The sequence below is a fragment of the Procambarus clarkii genome, chromosome 18 (genome assembly GCF_040958095.1).
Source record: "Procambarus clarkii isolate CNS0578487 chromosome 18, FALCON_Pclarkii_2.0, whole genome shotgun sequence".
In the NCBI taxonomy this organism is placed as follows: Eukaryota; Metazoa; Arthropoda; class Malacostraca; order Decapoda; family Cambaridae; genus Procambarus; species Procambarus clarkii.
The window spans coordinates 28886910-28910151 of NC_091167.1; the positions used below are offsets into that span (position 1 = coordinate 28886910).

A 23242-nucleotide genomic window follows, 5' to 3' on the forward strand; every position below is an offset into this window, starting at 1 on the left:
GCCAGGTAAGTCCACTACGGGATCACCATAGCCCGTGCTACTTGCTACTTGAACCCTACACATCGCAAAGTTGGGGCAAATCGTCCGGACAGATAAACAGGTGAAATGGGCAAGTAGGACTTACCTTGAGGTTACCTTGAGGTGATTCCGGGGCTCAGCAACCCCGCGGCCCGGTCGCCAACCAGGCCTCCTGGTTGCTGGTTGACCAGTCCAGTTGTGCAAGTAGCAAGTAGCACGGGCTATGGTGAGCCCTAGTATTGGCCAAGGGGATTACTGCAGTGTACCTGGTAGTTACCTTACAGGCGGGCCGTGTTCCAAGGGGTACTAGTGGGTAAGGCTTACCATGAACTATGGGACGGAAAAGCTCTCTGGCCGCGGACAGGAGTCAGGTCGTCAGGTCCTGTACCACCTGTCTAACACACTGGACGGAACAGGCAGCGGGTGTGAGCGGTGGGACGGAGCAAGCTGAGCGGGGAATTACCATGCCAAGGGAGACATGATGGAGGGAAACAGCAGAGAGAGGGAGAGAGGAAGGTATCAGAGAGGGAGAGAGGAAGGTATCAGAGAGGGAGAGAGGAAGGTATCAGAAAGGGAGAGAGGAAGGTATCAGAGAGGTAGAGAGAGAGGGAGAGAGGAAGGTATCAGAGGTAGAGAGAGAGGGAGAGAGAGGTAGAGAGAGAGGTAGAGAGAGAGGTAGAGAGAGAGGGAGAGAGGACTCACCAGGCAGGACAGCAGGCCGGCCACGCACGTCCAACAGCTCCGACTCATCCTCCGAAGCACTGCCAAAAGAAAGGTTACTCATATAATTCAAACTGATTCGGTGTTATTAATATTTTTAATCTAATTAACTGTTTGTATGTGTTTTGAAATGGATAAACAAACTTGTTTTCTGCCCACAGGAAGGTCACCCATCCTGTAGACAGTGTCAGGAAGGTCACCCATCCTGTAGACAGTGTCAGGAAGGTCACCCATCCTGTAGACAGTGTCAGGAAGGTCACCCATCCTGTAGACAGTGTCAGGAAGGTCACCCATCCTGTAGACAGTGTCAGGAAGGTCACCCATCCTGTAGACAGTGTTAGGAAGGTCACCCATCCTGTAGACAGTGCCAGGAAGGTCACCCATCCTCTGGACAGTGCCAGGAAGGTCACCCATCCTCTGGACAGTGCCAGGAAGGTCACCCATCCTGTAGACAGTGCCAGGAAGGTCACCCATCCTCTGGACAGTGCCAGGAAGGTCACCCATCCTCTGGACAGTGCCAGGAAGGTCACCCATCCTGTAGACAGTGTCAGGAAACTTACATAAACAAATAATGGGTTTAGGAGCTGGACACCAATATTCCCCATGACAGCCTCCCCTCAGCTGGCCAACTTGGGGAGGGGAATTTGGCCCAAAGTTTGGTGGTAATATATGTATTATCTGACGAAATATTTATACATTTCTTGGACACCAGTAACGAGAGTCGTCCCTAAACTGAGATTTTTCTGACATTGATAGTGATGAAGGGTTTGTGAATAATGTGACTGACACCGGCTGCTTGATCGTCAGCTCTGCGTCAGCAGACAACGTTAACTATGTCAGAAGTGTGTTATATAATTGCTGCAGAGTCTCTGCTCACAGGCAGCAGGGAGGGAGCCGTCTACTCTGCTGATTATATTGGATCAGGCCGATGGGCGTTGATTGGTGTTAATGTACCTTGGGTGATGGTGTACTCTGCTGGGGACGGTGTACTCTGCTGGGGATGGTGTACTCTGCTGGGGATGGTGTACTTTGCTGGGAATGGTGTACTCTGCTGGGGATGGTGTACTTTGCTGGGGATGGTGTACTCTGCTGGGGATGGTGTACTCTGCTGGGGACGGTGTACTCTGCTGGGGATGGTGTACTCTGCTGGGGATGGTGTACTTTGCTGGGAATGGTGTACTCTGCTGGGGATGGTGTACTCTGCTGGGGACGGTGTACTCTGCTGGGGATGGTGTACTTTGCTGGGGATGGTGTACTCTGCTGGGGCTGGTGTACTCTGCTGGGGCTGGTGTACTCTGCTGGGGCTGGTGTACTTTGCTGGGGATGGTGTACTCTGCTGGGGCTGGTGTACTCTGCTGGGGCTGGTGTACTCTGCTGGGGATGGTGTACTCTGCTGGGGCTGGTGTACTCTGCTGGGGCTGGTGTACTCTGCTGGGGATGGTGTACTCTGCTGGGGCTGGTGTACTCTGCTGGGGCTGGTGTACTCTGCTAGTGATTGTGTACTCTGCTGGGGCTGGTGTACTCTGCTGGGGCTGGTGTACTCTGCTGGTGATTGTGTACTCTGCTGGGGCTGGTGTACTCTGCTGGGGCTGGTGTACTCTGCTGGGGCTGGTGTACTCTGCTGGTGATTGTGTACTCTGTTGGGGATGGTGTACTCTGCTGGGGCTGGTGTACTCTGCTGGGGCTGGTGTACTCTGCTGGGGCTGGTGTACTCTGCTGGGGCTGGTGTACTCTGCTGGGGCTGGTGTACTCTGCTGGGGCTGGTGTACTCTGCTGGGGCTGGTGTACTCTGCTGGGGCTCTGCTCTGGCCATCTCACCAGTTGCATCAGGCAGAGAGGTAAAGCCAGACACATACACAATCTTTAATATCGTTGTCATGTCTGCGTGCTGCTGATTCAGATACAAATATCTTACAATTATGTCTTCCAAGTGTTGAATAATGAACGTCAAGGAGCGCCTTAAAATTAACGTGGCAATGTTGCACATAAAAACACATTTGAGTGCAAGAAGTGTAGCGGATATTTGGGTGTAGGAGAGCTGGGGCCCAGGTGTGTGGTGCCTCACAGCTGGGTGTAGGAGGGCTGGGGCCCAGGTGTGTGGTGCCTCACAGCTGGGTGTGGGAGGGCTGGGGCCCAGGTGTGTGGTGCCTCACAGCTGGGTGTGGGAGGGCTGGTGGCCCAGGTGTGTGGTGCCTCACAGCTGGGTGTAGGAGGGCTGGGGCCCAGGTGTGTGGTGCCTCACAGCTGGGTGTGGGAGGGCTGGGGCCCAGGTGTGTGGTGCCTCACAGCTGGGTGTGGGAGGGCTGGTGGCCCAGGTGTGTGGTGCCTCACAGCTGGGTGTAGGAGGGCTAGGGGCCAGGTGTGTGGTGCCTCACAGCTGGGTGTAGGAGAGCTGGGGCCCAGGTGTGTGGTGCCTCACAGCTGGGTGTAGGAGAGCTGGGGCCCAGGTGTGTGGTGCCTCACAGCTGGGTGTAGGAGGGCTGGGGGCCAGGTGTGTGGTGCCTCACAGCTGGGTGTAGGAGGGCTGGGGGCCAGGTGTGTGGTGCCTTACAGCTGGGTGTAGGAGGGCTAGGGGCCAGGTGTGTGGTGCCTCACAGCTGGGTGTAGGAGGGCTGGGGGCCAGGTGTGTGGTGCCTCACAGCTGGGTGTAGGAGGGCTGGGGGCCAGGTGTGTGGTGCCTTACAGCTGGGTGTAGGAGGGCTAGGGGCCAGGTGTGTGGTGCCTCACAGCTGGGTGTAGGAGCAACCCGTTCTCGCAAATTTAATAAGTCAATATTGACTTATTAAATATGTGCATAGGTGATATACTAAACATAATAGATACCCCTAAAAAGATTCATAGAAAACACCGACCTTACCTAACCTTGTTAGTATCTTAAGATAAGCATCTTATTGCTTCGTAATTACAATTATTACCTAACCTATAATAGGTATAGGTTAAGTAATAACTGTAAGCAATAAGATGCTTATCTTAAGATACTAACAAGGTTAGGTAAGGTCGGTGTTTTCTATGAATCTTTTTAGGGGTATCTATTATGTTTAGTATATCACCTATGCACGTAGTTAATAAGTCAATATTGACTTTACGAATTTGTGAGAACGGGTTGGTAGGAGGGCTAGGGGCCAGGTGTGTGGTGCCTCACAGCTGGGTGTAGGAGGGCTGGGGCCCAGGTGTGTGGTGCCTCACAGCTGGGTGTAGGAGGGCTGGGGGCCCAGGTGTGTGGGGCCTCACACCTCGACTCATTACTCATCGTCAACTATGGTCGACTTAAGACCAGTTCCAACTTTTTATACTCATCTAAAAATACTCAACAGTAGAGATGAGTTGTTGCTGCCTCATCTCTTCCTCTTAATTGACAACTTTTTCTTTCTGGTTGCGGTAAACTACGTCACAAATGCAGCCTATTATCAAAATTAATGGCTTACAAATATATATATCGCTTTGTCAGGGGCAGGGAGCCTGTGTGTATATATATATATATATTCGATTTCTTTTCCGCCCGGTAATCGAATCTGGGATCCCGGAGTGTGAGGCGAGAAAGAAGGCCACTCTGCTACGAGAACCCCCACATCTCCGTTTTCTATGCATAGGACACGACGGGTTAGGTGGGTGGTTGGGGTTAGCGGCTTGGCCCAAGAGCCGGAGCTCAACCCCCGCAAGTACAACACGGTGAGTACACTCACACACACACGTACAAGGGGCCTCCCCGGCTGCGCCCGGGGCTCCTTCTCCGCCTTGTCAACACTTTCTCCCCAAAAGTTTTCACTCGTTCGAGCTGTTCCTCTTGAAGCTTCGTGTTGTGAAGTGTCTGAGTGGAGCTGCCTTCTCCCTGACTCACCTGTCCCCCCGGACTCACCCGTTCCCCCTGACTCACCTGTCCCCCCTGACTCACCTGTCCCCCCTGACTCACCTGTCCCCCCTGACTCACCCGTCCTCCACTATATTCCTGTGTGACTGTAATGATGTTTCAACTTTTTCTTAACTTAATTAAAGTTCCTTCAGGGGTACTTGGCTGACTATCTTAACCTCTCCTCGGATCCTGTGTCTCAGGGCAAGTGGTGAGTTAAGTGGTGAGTAAAGTGGTGAGTGATATACATAGATCTATGAGGAAAGATGAGCTGTTATTATCGACAAACTCTGTGGCTTGTTCATTGATGTTGTCGCGTGCAAAGTTCAGCGAATGTTGAGCTCCACTTTGGGGTGGAGAAGGTACCTCTCTGCCCCCTTCCCTTCACCACTCACAGGATGGTCATAGTGTGCACCACCACCACTCACAGGATGGTCACAGTGTGCACCACCACCACTCACAGGATGGTCACAGTGTGCACCACCACCACTCACAGGATGGTCACAGTGTGCACCACCACTCACAGGATGGTCACAGTGTGCACCACCACCACTCACAGGATGGTCATAGTGTGCACCACCACCACTCACAGGATGGTCACAGTGTGCACCACCACCACTCACAGGATGGTCACAGTGTGCACCACCACCACTCACAGGATGGTCATAGTGTGCACCACCACCACTCACAGGATGGTCACAGTGTGCACCACCACCACTCACAGGATGGTCATAGTGTGCACCACCACCACTCACAGGATGGTCACAGTGTGCACCACCACCACTCACAGGATGGTCACAGTGTGCACCACCACCACTCACAGGATGGTCACAGTGTGCACCACCACCACTCACAGGATGGTCACAGTGTGCACCACCACCACTCACAGGATGGTCATAGTGTGCACCACCACCACTCACAGGATGGTCATAGTGTGCACCACCACCACTCACAGGATGGTCATAGTGTGCACCACCACCACTCACAGGATGGTCATAGTGTGCACCACCACCACTCACAGGATGGTCATAGTGTGCACCACCACCACTCACAGGATGGTCATAGTGTGCACCACCACCACTCACAGGATGGTCATAGTGTGCACCACCACCACTCACAGGATGGTCACAGTGTGCACCACCACGACTCACAGGATGGTCACAGTGTGCACCACCACGACTCACAGGATGGTCACAGTGTGCACCACCACTCACAGGATGGTCATAGTGTGCACCACCACCACTCACAGGATGGCCATAGTGTGCACCACCACCACTCACAGGATGGCCATAGTGTGCACCACCACCACTCACAGGATGGCCATAGTGTGCACCACCACTCACAGGATGGTCATAGTGTGCACCACCACCGCTCACAGGATGGCCATAGTGTGCACCACCACCGCTCACAGGATGGTCATAGTGTGCACCACCACCACTCACAGGATGGGCCATAGTGTGCACCACCACTCACAGGATGGTCACAGTGTGCACCACCACTCACAGGATGGCCATAGTGTGCACCACCACTCACAGGATGGTCACAGTGTGCACCACCACCACTCACAGGATGGCCATAGTGTGCACCACCACTCACAGGATGGTCACAGTGTGCACCACCACTCACAGGATGGTCACAGTGTGCACCACCACTCACAGGATGGCCATAGTGTGCACCACCACTCACAGGATGGTCACAGTGTGCACCACCACTCACAGGATGGCCATAGTGTGCACCACCACTCACAGGATGGTCACAGTGTGCACCACCACCACTCACAGGATGGTCACAGTGTGCACCACCACTCACAGGATGGCCATAGTGTGCACCACCACTCACAGGATGGCCATAGTGTGCACCACCACTCACAGGATGGTCACAGTGTGCACCACCACTCACAGGATGGCCATAGTGTGCACCACCACTCACAGGATGGTCATATTGTGCACCACCACCACTCACAGGATGGTCACAGTGTGCACCACCACCACTCACAGGATGGTCACAGTGTGCACCACCACCACTCACAGGATGGTCACAGTGTGCACCACCACTCACAGGATGGCCATAGTGTGCACCACCACTCACAGGATGGCCATAGTGTGCACCACCACTCACAGGATGGCCATAGTGTGCACCACCACTCACAGGATGGTCACAGTGTGCACCACCACCACTCACAGGATGGCCATAGTGTGCACCACCACTCACAGGATGGCCATAGTGTGCACCACCACTCACAAGATGGCCATAGTGTGCACCACCACTCACAGGATGGCCATAGTGTGCACCACCACTCACAGGATGGCCATAGTGTGCACCACCACTCACAGGATGGCCATAGTGTGCACCACCACCACTCACAGGATGGTCACAGTGTGCACCACCACTCACAGGATGGCCATAGTGTGCACCACCACTCACAGGATGGCCATAGTGTGCACCACCACTCACAGGATGGTCACAGTGTGCACCACCACCACTCACAGGATGGCCATAGTGTGCACCACCACCACTCACAGGATGGTCACAGTGTGCACCACCACTCACAGGATGGTCATAGTGTGCACCACCACTCACAGGATGGCCATAGTGTGCACCACCACTCACAGGATGGCCATAGTGTGCACCACCACTCACAGGATGGCCATAGTGTGCACCACCACCACTCACAGGATGGTCACAGTGCGCATAATAAATGGACTGAACTAACTCAAGACATAATATTGACTCAATCAAAACAGCGAGCAAATACCAGCGCTGTGAGGGGGCAACGCTGCCTGGAGCTGCCCGCACTTGGCAACTCCTGGCAGTAAGACCCACTGTGTACGTGGGGGGCTGCAGGTGGGCGTTGTACGTGGCTTCCGCCAGCGTGTACGTGGTTAATCTCTATCCTTCCCGCGCGCACGTGTTCGTGGGAAGTGTAAAATCACGTACAGCCAAGGCCGCCCATTGACCCCAGCAGCACTGCCAAGGTCATATATTACTATTATTAGCAACGCTTGCTCTGCTCACAGCCTTTGTACTTGCGTACATCTTAAGTCCCATGTACGGCCGCCCGCTGCACGGGAGCAGCTCCTCCAGCCCTGAGAACACCTATCCTGAAGGGCTGAACTATCCTTCAGCAATCATCGAATAAAACACCGAGACGAAGCTATATATATATGCCATAATGCAGTGGCCCGGCCGCAGTAATGTGGCACTTGGCAACTCTCCTCCCCTACCCCGCCCAATAACAGCGTAAACATACACACCATCGCGCTTATATTACCAAAAGAAACGACTGTTTTGACTGTTCTTCGCGTGCGCTGGAGGGTAATCAAAATCCCGTCGGAGGGAGAGTCGCAGTGAAAAGGTTTTATATATATATATATGAGCTATGAGTGCATGCGTACGCGCGCTTATGGTACTTGGCAACTCACCCAGACAGCCGAATATAAACAGTGGCGCGTCCGATTCTCTCCATTATGACTTTGGTGTTGACCCTGACCGAGACGCGGTGCTCGTAAAGCAACGTTAACGATCTTCTGGCTCCTCGTTCGCTCGAACTAACTGAATTAACCTTAATATGACATGAAAACATTGCTATCATCCTCATCCAGGGCACGATAGACCGCAAATTGTTACAAAGAGATACCGAGCAAAGGCGAAGCCATTTCTATTCAACTACTTTTTTTGTGTTTAATCTGTGCATATTTGTAGGAAGTTCAAAGCAATTGCTTATGATGAGGACAAGGAGAGGAGGCGAGCGAGTGTATCCCCAGATGCCGGCGTGAGACAGCGTCTCGAGCCGTCTAGAGGAGACAGGAATAGTCTACCGTCCACCGCTCATCATAAGACAGAACGATTTTTACGTAGCAATGACGTCATCACTTGATGCAGTCAATGGCCAGAACTGCATCTTAGGTGTTGAGGTCTTTTGTGTGGCTAGTGTAGTGGTGATGTTGTAACCACTGCTCTCTCTCTCTAGCACCTTCCTCACACATGTTGTAACCACTGCTCTCTCTCTCTAGCACCTTCCTCACACATGTTGTAACCACTGCTCTCTCTCTAGCACCTTACTCTCACATGTTGTAACCACTGCTCTCTCTCTAGCACCTTCCTCACACATGTTGTAACCACTGCTCTCTCTCTAGCACCTTCCTCACACATGTTGTAACCACTGCTCTCTCTCTAGCACCTTCCTCACACATGTTGTAACCACTGCTCTCTCTCTAGCACCTTACTCTCACATGTTGTAACCACTGCTCTCTCTCTAGCACCTTCCTCACACATGTTGTAACCACTGCTCTCTCTCTAGCACCTTCCTCACACATGTTGTAACCACTGCTCTCTCTCTAGCACCTTACTCTCACATGTTGTAACCACTGCTCTCTCTCTAGCACCTTACTCTCACATGTTGTAACCACTGCTCTCTCTCTAGCACCTTCCTCACACATGTTGTAACCACTGCTCTCTCTCTAGCACCTTCCTCACACATGTTGTAACCACTGCTCTCTCTCTAGCACCTTCCTCACACATGTTGTAACCACTGCTCTCTCTCTAGCACCTTCCTCACACATGTTGTAACCACTGCTCTCTCTCTAGCACCTTACTCACACATGTTGTAACACTGCTCTCTCTCTAGCACCTTACTCACACATTACACATTGCAACCACTGAGATGCTTTCGGACGCAGGTTCGAATCCTCGTCACGGCCCTTGTGGATTTGTTCATTTACTCACACATATTACAACCACTGCCTCGTCTATATACGTGGGAAAACACGTGCAGTATCTACACATATCTACATGTGCAGATACTGCAACCACCGCTATGAATACCTGCTGATATTGTTATTTGCAGCTCCAGCACGTAGCATTGTTATGTAAACTTTTAAGACTTAAGGTTTTACCAACATCTGGTTCACAGCCCCAAAGGTAAACTCTACTGTGGTATACCTGTATATACAGGTTACCTGTATATTTCCCCCCTTCAAGGTTAGGTAATGTAGTTATGAGGGGAATGTCTCTGGCCAGTTTGATTACGAGGCACTTGGAAGGGACACCAGACTAAAGTGCTGAGATATACGACAAGGAGCTGGGATATGAGGATAAGGAGCTGGGATGTGAGGACAAGGAGCTGGGATATGAGGATAAGGAGCTGGGATGTGAGGACAAGGAGCTGGGATATGAGGATAAGGAGCTGGGATATGAGGACAAGGAGCTGGGATATGAGGACAAGGAGCTGGGATATGAGGACAAGGAGCTGGGATGTGAGGACAAGGAGCTGGGATATGAGGACAAGGAGCTGGGATATGAGGACAAGGAGCTGGGATATGAGGACAAGGAGCTGGGATATGAGGACAAGGAGCTGGGATATGAGGACAAGGAGCTGGGATATGAGGACAAGGAGCTGGGATATGAGGACAAGGAGCTGGGATGTGAGGACAAGGAGCTGGGATGTGAGGACAAGGAGCTGGGATGTGAAAACAAGGAGCTGGGATGTGAGGACAAGGAGCTGGGATATGAGGACAAGGAGCTGGGATGTGAGGACAAGGAGCTGGGATATGAGAACAAGGAGCTGGGATATGAGGACAAGGAGCTGGGATGTGAGGACAAGGAGCTGGGATATGAGGACAAGGAGCTGGGATGTGAGGACAAGGAGCTGGGATATGAGAACAAGGAGCTGGGATATGAGGACAAGGAGCTGGGATATGAGAACAAGGAGCTGGGATATGAGGACAAGGAGCTGGGATGTGAGGACAAGGAGCTGGGATGTGAGGACAAGGAGCTGGGATATGAAGACAAGGAGCTGGGATATGAAGACAAGGAGCTGGGATATGAAGACAAGGAGCTGGGATGTGAGGACAAGGAGCTGGGATATGAGGACAAGGAGCTGGGATATGAGGACAAGGAGCTGGGATATGAAGACAAGGAGCTGGGATATGAAGACAAGGAGCTGGGATATGAGAACAAGGAGCTGGGATATGAGGACAAGGAGCTGGGATATGAGGACAAGGAGCTGGGATATGAAGACAAGGAGCTGGGATATGAAGACAAGGAGCTGGGATATGAAGACAAGGAGCTGGGATGTGAGGACAAGGAGCTGGGATATGAGGACAAGGAGCTGGGATATGAGGACAAGGAGCTGGGATATGAAGACAAGGAGCTGGGATATGAAGACAAGGAGCTGGGATGTGAGGACAAGGAGCTGGGATATGAGGACAAGGAGCTGGGATATGAGGACAAGGAGCTGGGATATGAAGACAAGGAGCTGGGATATGAAGACAAGGAGCTGGGATATGAAGACAAGGAGCTGGGATGGGAGGACAAGGAGCTGGGATGTGAGGACAAGCAGCTGGGATGTGAGGACAAGCAGCTGGAATTTGAGGATAAGGAGCTGGGAAAAGTGGAAACACACTGGAAAAAGAGGGAATTTCGATTCCCATTCTAGTTTGAAATTGATAAAAGGAACCAGAGTATTTAAAGAGGAGAGGCTGGAAAAAAAGAGTCTTGAAGCCAAAGAGGAAAAAAGATTATGGGCATAACGAAGCCAGAGAGAGAGAGGGAGGGAGGGAGGGAGAGAGGGAGAGAGAGAGAGAGAGAGAGAGAGAGAGAGAGAGAGAGAGAGAGAGAGAGAGAGAGAGAGAGAGAGAGAGAGAGAGATTTAGTGTGAAGAACAGATTCATAATATCGCTCATATAGAGATTGTCAAGAACAGAGGAAAACAGAAGAGAACAGGAGAGAACAATAGAGAACAGGGAGCCCACAACGTCATGGAAATTTTGAGAGAATAACTGATCATTGTGAGGAAAGTTGTGAGAGTTGGTACATAATCTGAAGTGGTCGAAGACGACTCATAATTGGCCAGTCACATGGGCTGGACGGTAGAGTGACGGTCTCGCTTCGTGCAGGTCGGCGTTCAATCCCTGACCGTCCAAGTGGTTGGGCACCATTCCTTCCCCCTGCCACCCCCGTTCCATATCCTTATCCTGACCCATTCCCAGTGTTATATAGTCGTAATGGCTTGGCGCTTTCTACTGATAATTCCCTTCCAGTAAGGACGTGCGTTTCAGTCAAGACCATTGAGACCCTCGGGTCTGTACCTGGTTGGGTTGGGCTGGGGTAGTAGCTAAGATACCCAGAGAGGATTCTACATGTTGTTGTTGTTTAAGATTCGCTACTTGGAACAAAAATTTCCAAGTAGCACGGGCTATGGGGAGCCCGTGGGATTCTACAGGAAGCAGCGAGGAAACTTTCGACACTACAGAGGCGGGAGCTTCTAAGGATCAGGCGACAGCAGAGTGCCCTCTCCAGGATGGTGTCCCCGTCAACGCAGACTCCTACAGCATCACCAGCCACCAGGGAGGAGGAGATAAACTTTGACAGTGGATGGAGGGCATCTTTAAGGAACACCCAGCGTGGCAACACTTCCCTTCGTACTCCCCTCTGACAGGCTGGAAAAGGGGAAGCCACCTTGCAAAGTATGCCAGTAAGGCCACCTTGCCCTACTCACCCAGAAAGGGGAAGACTATGAATAGGAACAAAATCTATTCTAACCTAACGTGGTGCAAAGCCTAGTGTCTGCTTAGTTTAGACTGGACTCACGTGGTTACTGGAGCGTCTAACAATTGTGTTTGAAGGACTTTTCTTACCAAACCTGTCATGTTTCTTGCAGTTGAGACAGCTACTTTATTGTGCTCGTTGAAAGGTCTTCTGACATGATTACTCCCAAATCTTTTATATTACTTTTTCTGTCAATAGTGTGGGTTGACAGCGTTTTATATGTGGGTTTCCGTTTTGATATTTTCGCTTTTTCGTAGCGCAGGAGCTGGATCTTTTCCTCATTAACCTCTGTGTCATTCTCTACAGCTCATTGAGAGATCCGATTAACATGGAGATTGGAGGTTTGCTGTGTCTTCTACATTATCTACTCTCATGAAAATCCTGGTGTCATCTGCAAACTTTACAGTACAATAGTTTATATCCTGGTCTACATTTGATATGAGGATGAGCAACAGTACCGGAGAAAGTACGGTACCTCGAAAGACTGAGCTTTTCACACTGGATGATCCCGATATTACTTTGTTGACTATTAAACTCTGGGTTACGTTCGTTAGGAAGATAAAGATCCATCGTCGTACTTTACCAGTAATTCCTTTTGTGCACAATAACGCCATAGTCACATTGGTTGAAACCTTTTGAAAACATTTTGTTTGCCTTCCGTGGTGGTATTCAGGGCCACGTTATAGTGGTTTAGCAAGTGTGAGAGGCAGGAGCGTCCTCTTCTGAACCCGTGTTGTTGTGTACTGATGTAAACACTCTTATTCCAGGTGTTTTATCATCTTACTTCTTAACACTCTTTCAAAGACTTTTATGATCTGTGACGTTAGAGTTATATATATATATATATATATATATATATATATATATATATATATATATATATATATATATATATATATATATATATATATATATATATATAATTAGGGCCTGTGATAGTTGTTTTAGCAATTCTTGGTGAATATAGAATTCGAGGAGTGTGGGCCTGGCGCAGAGTGTGTGGACAGGCTTCTCTTTTTCTTGTCCAGTGAGGTTAAGGCGACATCTGATATGTGAGTCGATGTTGGTGTCACATTCGTTTGCATCAGTGATTTGCACTGTGTTGTGGAGTTCACTGAAAACAGCATAATACTGTAACCTCAGTATTTCACTAATTTCTTTGTCGTCATCTGTGAAAGTTCAATCACCGTTATGGAAGGTTTCAATGTTAGAAATAGTTTTTGCTTTAGATTTTGTATGGGAGGAAAAAATATTTTGGATTTCTCTCAATTTCACTTATGACCGTTTGCTCTCTTTGCCTCTCCTGCCTTTTACATTATTCTTGCAGCTTTAGCTCGATCGTTTCTCTGTCTCTACATGGTCGTCCTCTTGCTCATGGAGGAGCAGGAGGAACCCCTTACTCCACTCTACAAGAGTAAAGTATTTGAGATGTTCTGCAAATAGATTTTCGCAAATAGATGGAGCAGTTCTCATTGCTGTTCGTATCTTTTTCTCTATTTTCTTAGTAGGGACTTGCACATATTTATAGTGCTAATGTGTCTATTTTTTCACAGCATTGTTTAAGTTTGCATTATCGAGCTGTTCTCCAGCATATTATGTGAGAGAGAGAGAGACTCCACCGTCTCTCCTTCACGAAGTCTGTGGATGTGAAATGTTCAGTTCGGAGTCCATAGACTCTAACATTATTTTAAATACACTTTTGACACACTGTACTCCACTTCATATAGTCTAGGGTAGCTGCACTAATGCAGATGTACCTCATGTATTAATAAAAAAAAAAAATTGACACATACTGTACTCCCCTTCATATAGTCTCGAATAGCTAGTTCTTGACACACACTGTACTCCCCTTCATATAGTCTAGGGCAGCTGCACCAATGCAGATGTACATAAATGTGTTCATTAAATAAAAAACTGGTATTACCTGAGTAACAGAACCACCTTAGTACTTTTCAAGGACGGGGTCCTTGAAAGCAGGTAGAAAACCCACAGGAAAAGATGGATAAGGTGCAAATGTTTGTAGATTCAGGGAAGCCTGAGGACTTGTAGGGATGTACAAATGAACAGTTCAGACAAATTGCAGAGAAATGAGGTAGCATTGATGAAGGATGAGATCCTTAAGGAATTGAGAGCCAGGAGTGAAGTGGTAGAACAAGGAGCTCTAAAGGGAGCTGAAGGTGGAGGGGAAGATGACGGTCAAGATGAAGGGAGGTCACAGGGGGTCAAACAGGAGTAGTAAGAGCAGCCACAGTAGCAGCAGCAGCCGGAACAGGAGCTTGGAGAGGTCCCAGCTAGAGCTCCAAATGCAAAGTGAGGACAAAGAGAGGCAGTTTCAGCTAGAGAAGTTGAAGCTAAAAATGCAGATGAAAAGTGAAGTAGAAAAAGAGAAAGCTAAGCTAGAACTAGAGGTAGAGAAAGAAAAAGAGAAGACCAGGATACGAGAACTGAAGTTAGAACAAGAAAACGAGACAAATGGAAATAGAAGTAAATTGATCTATAGCGGAGCAGGGGATTGAACGTGGGTTGCCAGAGAACAACACACACGTGGATCCTGTATACCACTAGTTAGAGAAGATTCAGCGGTATGCCACCAGACTTGTCCCGGAACTGAGAGGTATGAGCTACGAGGAAAGGCTGAAGGAGCTGAACCTCACGTCCCTGGAAAACAGAAGAGTAAGGGGAGATATGATAACTACCTTCAAAATTCACAGGGGAATTGACAGGACGGACAAAGACAAACTCTTCAGCACGGGTGAAACACGAACAAGGGGACACAGGTGGAAAGTTAGTACCCAAATGAACCACAGAGACATTAGAAAGAATTTTTTCAGTGTCATAGTAGATAACCGATGGAATGCATTAGGCAGTGATGTGGTGGAGGCGGACTCCATACACAGTTTCAAATGTAGATATGATAAGAGTCCAGTAGGCTCAGGAATCTGTATACCAGTTGATTGAGAGTTGAGAGGCGGGACCAATAGAGACAAGGCTCAACCCCTACAAGCACAAATAGGTGAGTACGTGTCACACCTACAAGATAACAGAGTGAGGGTGAAGGATACACCACTGTTTGTGCCAGAGGAGTCGGAAGGTTTCTTTGAGCACTCTGAAACGGTGGCCGGTATCGAACAGTAGACTGATAAACAGAAAAATCCACTCCTCGCCATGGGCAACGTCCATTGTAGAAAATAAAGTAATCAATCAACACCACTCTCCTCTAATCTTTTCTCTTCCATATTCCTCCTGTTTCTCCTTCACTTCCCTATCCCATTTCTCCCTCCTATTCCTCCTGATCTCAGACGCGTGTCGCCGAGGAGGGCCGGCAAGCACCAATCATTATTAAGGAAGATGGTCAAGCTCCTTTTGTGTGGTTGACAATGGCTGTGTTGACGCCCGGGGATGAGAGATGGCTGGAGGGCCTCGTCCTTGTCAACACTGGCGTCTCGTGCCTTCACTTTATATATGGCCAGAACCAACCCCTGGGGCCTGAGGCAGCCCCTGGGGCCTGAGGTAGCCCCTGGGGCCTGAGGCAGCCACCTCCACCCTCTGCATCTCCACTGGGACCACGGGCTGTGGTGAGCCCGTAAGTGGAGGTTCTTTGCAGCCATTATCAGTATTAATAGCTAATACTGGAGATCTAGGGATGAGGTCCGTGGACGCGCCAATCCAATCCAAAACCACAAGGCTTGTCAGACCGGTGAATTGATGGGGTACACACGTTGCTCACTGTTGAGTGCCACAGGAGTCAACAGTGCTGTCGGCGGCTGGCCACAGTCGGCCGGTCTAGAGGGAGATGTCAGGGAGTTACAAGAGGATTGGTTTCCTAATTCCAGTTCCCCGATGTTTGTAGTCTGGTCGAATTTCCTTCTTCAAGGTGTTGTAGTCGCAGGAGTGGCGGTGAAGGCGTTCTTGAGGGACGACCATTTGAAGGATCCGAAGGATTCCCTGCACTTGCATTCCCAGTAATCGTTGTCGAGTATGGAGTTATGGCGTCTGTCGTTCGACGCGGCCACGTCGGATATACCCGGAGGCGTCAGCATGTGAGTCTGTCAGTGTGGATGGTGCCGATAGGGGATCTGGAGGGGGAGATGGTGCCCGGGCGGTCGCTTGAGGGGCGGGAGAAGCGGTGACATCGACTGAAGCATCAGAGTCGGTCGAGTCATCGTGGTCGGCTTCTTTTTTATTTTCATCTTCGAAGTCGGCCTCGTCGTCCTGGTCAGGTATCCTGGGGGCAGCAGCCCCCAGGACACTCCCTGGTGTATTGGAAGTACTGGTAGTACTTGAAGCACTGCCAGAGCTCAGTGAAGAGTTCCTTGGTAACTTGGGTGGGTGGTAGGGTGATTCCTGTGCACTTGAGTCCGTGGCGTTGGTCGTTGTGGTGGCCGTGGTGAAGGTCAATTTTAGTATTCAGCAATTTCCCCGAAAAAAAGTGTTGGTCTCCGTTGACTTCGGTGTTGGAGATGGTCTTGACCGCTACCGCTGTCAGCGTAGATGCTGGCGAGGATGTCGCCGTCGTCGTTGTCGGTGATCGGTGAATCATGTGCTGATATTCCTGGCGAATACGGTCCTGTCCCGCCAGGTAGCGTCGTGGTGGCGTGAGGGTGAGGCGGAGTCTTGCAGGGTGGTCGTGGCGGTGGTGAATAGCTTCTTAACGTCCGAAGCGCTGTAGAAGAGCAGGTGAACACCCTGTCTTGTCACCAGAATGTCGGCCAATGAGACGTTGGCGGTGGCGGAGATTTGTGCTAAAATCTCGGCGGTGGAGAGAATGAGGTTCTTCCACAGGCGAATCTCCACCCTATGCAACATGGTGCTGGGTCAGCAGCAAAGATCCTGTACCACCCTCTATATGGGTCGTGGTGGTTTTCCATGTGTAACTGGTTTCAAATTGTTGTTGTTTTAGATTTAGCGACTTGTAAATGAAATTTCCATGTAGCACGGACTATGGTGAGCCCGTAAAGTTTCCGTTTTTGTGCTGCCTGGGGATATCCGGAGATGAAGTGAAGTTGAATTTTGCACCTTCATTATGGGCCAAGAGGCCATTGTAATTTACCAATCTTCTATGTTTTAGTAACGGTTGAAGTATTCAGTATATTTGGTCGTGTTGTCGAAGGAATGCAGAGAATAATTGGTGTTAATTGGCCTGAGTTCTTAGATGTACAAAGCCTCGCCAATGTCGTCTTGTATTTTCGCTGTATTTGTCAATTATTTTGGTGTTGTTTGTCAAGATATCTCTGGTGATGCTCTGATTATGTCTAGAAACTATATGTTCCATGATAGAGCCTTGCTGTTTGTGCACTGCTAGATGCCTTGAAAATAATGATGATGTTGTCTTGTCTATATATTGTTGGGGTTGACAGTCTCCAAGTGGGCGTGTGAGGGTTTAGAAGCCTTTCATATCTCTGAAGGAGTTTTGTTTGGTGACAGGAGAGTTTTTCATGAGCCAGTTGGCAGTCTTTTTGCTCTAATAGTATATTATTATTTCAATCTTTCAAATAGAAGATTGAATAGATATATATATATATATATATATATATATATATATATATATATATATATATATATATATATATATATATATATATAAGGCACAACTCTCCTAAACACGAGAGTGAAGTATACAACTTTAGAACACTTTCCCACCAGGAGACTCGAACCCTAGCCAGCACAGAAGCCTTCCAGCAACTGGCATAACAGGTACGCCTTAACCCGCTCCACCACCTGCTCAGACCCTTAAAAGAGATGGTAATTTCGGAGTATTTATATACCCCAAAGATCACCACCTCCCAAGAGCACTAGAGCAAGTGAGGGGTCATTTATACGTTTATTTCATCAAGTCCCTGTTAATATGGGAGAACACTGTGTCTATGCTTAAGGCACAACTCTCCTAAACACGAGAGTGAAGTATACAACTTTAGAACACTTTCCCACCAGGAGACTCGAACCCTAGCCAGCACAGTTGTCATGCCAGTTGCTGGAAGGCTTCTGTGCTAGCTAGGGTTCGAGTCTCCTGGTGGGAAAGTGTTCTATAGTTGTATACTTCACTCGTGTTTAGGAGAGTTGTGCCTTAAGCATAGACACAGTGTTCTCCCATATTAACAGGGACTTGATGAAATAAACGTATAAATGACCCCTCACTTGCTCTAGTGCTCTTGGGAGGTGGTGATCTTTGGGGTATATAAATACTCCGAAATTACCATCTCTTTTAAGGGTCTGAGCAGGTGGTGGAGCGGGTTAAGGCGTACCTGTTATGCCAGTTGCTGGAAGGCTTCTGTGCTGGCTAGGGTTCGAGTCTCCTGGTGGGAAAGTGTTCTAAAGTTATATATATATATATATATATATATATATATATATATATATATATATATATATATATATATATATATATAAAGGTGTAAAACTAACAAGAGAGAGTTAATCTTTTAATCTCTTTCCCAAGTAAAAAACTTTATATAGAAGATTCGTGCTAGATTCATTTATCTAATCCTTTTGGACAAAATTCAACTAGTACTAGTGGTCACTAGTGGGGGAGAGAGAGAGAGAGAGAGAGAGAGAGAGAGAGAGAGAGAGAGAGAGAGAGAGAGAGAGAGAGAGAGAGAGAGAGAGAGAGAAGGAAGATAGGAGGGAGTGAAGGAAGGAAGCAGAATAAAATAAGGCCGTATCTTAAGTAATCTAAAAACACTGTCAAACAGATAAGTAATTTTAGGAAAGCTTTACAAAAGTTGTGTTTCCTCGCCGCCGTTTTTTACCGCCTTTTCCCTCAACTGCGGTGTTATCAAACTTTCACAAACTTTCTTTCGAACTTTCACGAGCAGCTTGACACTCGCGCTGGCCGCAGCCACGACAAGACACTCGCACATTACAAATGTATTTTGTGCTCCGGACGCTGTACAACTGCCCTGTCCTGAACAACACATACACGAGGTAGTCCAGCTCTTGACAAAGGGGTAGTCAAGCTCTTGACAAAGGGGTAGTCAAGCTCTTGACAAGAGGGTAGTGCGGCTCTTGACAAGAGGGTAGTGCTGCTCTTGACAAGAGGGTAGTCCAGCTCTTGACAAGAGGGTAGTGCGGCTCTTGACAAGAGAGTAGTGGCGGCTCTTGACAAGAGGGTAGTGCTGCTCTTGACAAGAGGGTAGTCCAGCTCTTGACAAGAGGGTAGTGCAGCTCTTGACAAGAGGGTAGTGCAGCTCTTGACAAAGGGGTAGTGCAGCTCTTGACAGGAGGGTAGTGCAGCTCTTGACAAGAGGGTAGTGCGGCTCTTGACACGAGAGCAGTGGCGGCTCTTGACAAGAGGGTAGTGCGGCTCTTGACAAGAGGGTAGTGCGGCTCTTGACAAGAGGGTAGTGCAGCTCTTGACAAGAGGGTAGTCCAGCTCTTGACAAGAGGGTAGTGCAGCTCTTGACAAGAGGGTAGTGCAGCTCTTGACAAGAGGGTAGTGCAGCTCTTGACAAGAGGGTAGTGCAGCTCTTGACAAGACGGTAGTCCAGCTCTTGACAAGAGGGTAGTGCAGCTCTTGACAAGAGGGTAGTGCAGCTCTTGACAAGAGGGTAGTGCAGCTCTTGACAAGAGGGTAGTGCAGCTCTTGACAAGAGGGTAGTGCAGCTCTTGACAAGAGGGTAGTGCAGCTCTTGACAAAGGGGTAGTGCAGCTCTTGACAGGAGGGTAGTGCAGCTCTTGACAAGAGGGTAGTGCGGCTCTTGACAGGAGGGTAGTGCAGCTCTTGACAAGAGGGTAGTGCGGCTCTTGACAAGAGGGTAGTCCAGCTCTTGACAGGAGGGTAGTGCAGCTCTTGACAAGAGGGTAGTCCAGCTCTTGACAAGAGGGTAGTGCAGCTCTTGACAAGAGGGTAGTGCAGCTCTTGACAAGAGGGTAGTGCAGCTCTTGACAAGAGGGTAGTGCAGCTCTTGACAGGAGGGTAGTGCAGCTCTTGACAAGAGGGTAGTGCGGCTCTTGACAAGAGGGTAGTCCAGCTCTTGACAGGAGGGTAGTGCAGCTCTTGACAAGAGGGTAGTGCAGCTCTTGACAAAGGGGTAGTGCAGCTCTTGACAGGAGGGTAGTGCAGCTCTTGACAGGAGGGTAGTGCAGCTCTTGACAAAAGGGTAGTGCAGCTCTTGACAGGAGGGTAGTGCGGCTCTTGACAGGAGGGTAGTGCAGCTCTTGACAAGAGGGTAGTCCAGCTCTTGACAGGAGGGTAGTGCGGCTCTTGACAGGAGGGTAGTGCAGCTCTTGACAAGAGGGTAGTCCAGCTCTTGACAGGAGGGTAGTCAAGCTCTTGACAAAGAGGTAGAGATGGGAGTTCAAGGTTCCATCTGTGTGGTTAGTTTTGAGTGTAATTCTTTGTGAAAATATAGAAAGCCCTGTACATAGATAGAATTAAAGCAGTAATAAATAGTTAGGCTAACGCACACATGGTCGTATCTGGACCCCCTTTTCATTGATATTAAACTGTCCTCATCCTCGTCTAAGAACCATATTCATGTTCACATCTACATCTACCAATGTTGATGTGACCCGCGCCTCTACCCCGGCCAATAATCTGGGGTAGACGCGGCCAATAATCTAACATAGTACATTTGGCAACCCGTTCTCGCAAATTCGTAAAGTCAATATTGACTTATTAACTACGTGCATAGGTGATATACTAAACATAATAGATACCCCTAAAAAGATTCATAGAAAACACCGACCTTACCTAACCTTGTTAGTATCTTAAGATAAGCATCTTATTGCTTCGTAATTACAATTATTACTTAACCTATACCTATTATAGGTTAGGTAATAATTGTAATTACGAAGCAATAAGATGCTTATCTTAAGATACTAACAAGGTTAGGTAAGGTCGGTGTTTTCTATGAATCTTTTTAGGGGTATCTATTATGTTTAGTATGTCACATATGCACATATTTAATAAGTCAATATTGACTTATTAAATTTGCGAGAACGGGTTGCATTTGGATGCCTCATTTTTTTTGCAGTTGGTTTACCTTGCAAGGGACAACGAGGTTGTTTACCTCGTGGTAAACAAGAGTAGACGCAATGGAGCTGTGCATTGTTGCACTATCTTGAGGCTATCTTGAGATGATTTCGGGGCTTTTTTTTTTAGTGTCCCCGCGGCCCGGTCCTCGACCAGGCCTCCACCCCCAGGAAGCAGCCCGTGACAGCTGACTAACACCCAGGTACCTATTTTACTGCTAGGTAACAGGGGCATAGGGTGAAAGAAACTCTGCCCAATGTTTCTCGCCGGCGCCTGGGATCGAACCCAGGACCACAGGATCACAAGTCCAGCGTGCTGTCCGCTCGGCCGACCGGCTCTAAAGGCTTAACTCCGATGATAATCTGTGCACGTTGTCGGCCATATTGCAAGTGGTAACAACCGCTGGGAGTCAAGGAACAAGTGAAGTTTGGAGAGTCAGGCGAGATCAATATTGGTCAGAGACTCATGGTCCGCTGCCTCTGGTATGCTAACCTACCCATCCCCTTGCCTTCATCTGACCAACATTATTGACCTCTGACCTCAGCCCGTCTTTCTCGAGCGTTCACGACGTCACTAAACTGATGCAGTAACTTAGCCGAGTCTAACCTGACTTAGCTGAGGGCCCCACGGATAAAAAACGGGGCATATCGCATCCATTTTAGGACCCGATGTGATTTTTAGTCAAACAGTTCGTGGCCTTATGGGTTTTGTAGGTCAGAATATAATGTACTATACGAGAGGATGGGTTCATGACCTGCCTTAATTTTCACAGACTCACTGACCTAGCTCGACCTCTCCCATCTATCCCATCACCCCATTCCATCACCCTCTCCTATTCCCCATTCCTTCAAATCACGAAGTCGTCTCAACTCTCCATAAAATATTTTCAGAACTCCTCTCCTGAGTTTTGGTCCTAAGCTAATTGGATCAGATCCTGTGAGAGGTGGTCGCGGCTTCCTCTGATAAGTTCCGCTCCTTTTTTTTGATTCACCAACTTTATGATTGGGATTCGACCCCTTGGGAATCTTGCGTGAATCTTCAATTGACATGCTTTCTCGCTCTCGACTTTTTTTTTTAAGATTTGGAAAATTCGTTGTGACTCGAATCTGAAATGCTTCCTTACCGTGCTATGATTATGGGGCTTAGTGTCCCCGCGGCCTGGTCGTCGACCAGGCCTCCTGGTTGCTGGACTGATCAACCAGACTGTTAGACGCGGCTGCTCGCAGCCTGACGTATGAATCACAGCCTGGTTGATCAGGTATCCTTTGGAGGTGTTTATCTAGTTCTCTCTTGAACACTGTGAGGGGTCGGCCAGTTATGTCCCTTATGTGTAGCTGAAGCGTGTTGAACAGTCTCGGGCCTCTGATGTTGATAGAGTTCTCTCTCAGAGTACCTGTTGCACCTCTGCTCTTCAACGGGGGTATTCTGCACATCCTGCCATGCCTTCTGGTCTCATGTGGTGTTATTTCTGTGTGCAGGTTTGGGACCAGCCCCTCTAATATTTTCCACGTGTAAATTATTATGTATCTCTCCCGCCTGCGCTCAAGAGAATCCACATGACTGCTTCCACCGTTTCTACACTGTTTCCAACCACACTATTGGTGACTGAGTCGCCATTTCTAATATGATCTAACACTGATCAATGATTAACACGATATGCCAGGATTCGCGAATCCCCGGGCAAAACACACTTCATTATTGGAGTCCAAATCATCGGATTAAATGAGGGACGTCAAAGTCAGAATTGTCTGAGCTAACGAGAGAGATCACGGCTTCAATTTTTAAACTTAGAAAGTGACAATCAAACACAGGTTCTACAGGACACGAGACACTGTCACTCTCAGCTCACAACTCACCGCCACTCTCAGCTCACAAGTCACTGTCGCTCTCAGCCCACGAGTCATTGTCACTATCAGCTCACGAGTCACTGTCACTCAGCTCACGAGTCACTGTCACTCTCAGCTCACAACTCACCGCCACTCTCAGCTCACAAGTCACCGCCACTCTCAGCTCACAAGTCACCGCCACTCTCAAAGAGCCTCGACCCAAATAATTATAATGTCTATAATTCAATTTTTGGCTTAAGTTATCAGCTTCGCGGATTTGGTGAGGAATTTCAAGAGTTTTTGTGAGGGTCG

General features: G+C 48.8%; 2 protein-coding genes across 3 annotated transcripts in view; both read right to left on the reverse strand.

Moving 5' to 3' along the window:
- Positions 1-23242, reverse strand: part of LOC123754361 (ADAMTS-like protein 5) — a 116108-nt gene that overhangs the window by 28416 nt on the left and 64450 nt on the right. For both annotated transcript variants that reach the window (XM_045736703.2, XM_045736702.2), the window contains exon 2: positions 721-779. In XM_045736703.2, the coding sequence (XP_045592659.1) occupies positions 721-768 (48 nt within the window). In that variant the 5' untranslated portion in view covers positions 769-779. The remainder of the gene's footprint in view (positions 1-720; positions 780-23242) is intronic.
- The window catches only part of LOC138366040 (uncharacterized), a 29729-nt gene continuing 22604 nt past the window's right edge, over positions 16118-23242 (reverse strand). The window contains exons 4-5 of the mRNA XM_069326764.1: positions 16611-16796; positions 16118-16386 (exon numbers count right to left, since the gene is read on the reverse strand). Of these exons, the coding sequence (XP_069182865.1) occupies positions 16118-16386; positions 16611-16796 (455 nt within the window). The remainder of the gene's footprint in view (positions 16387-16610; positions 16797-23242) is intronic.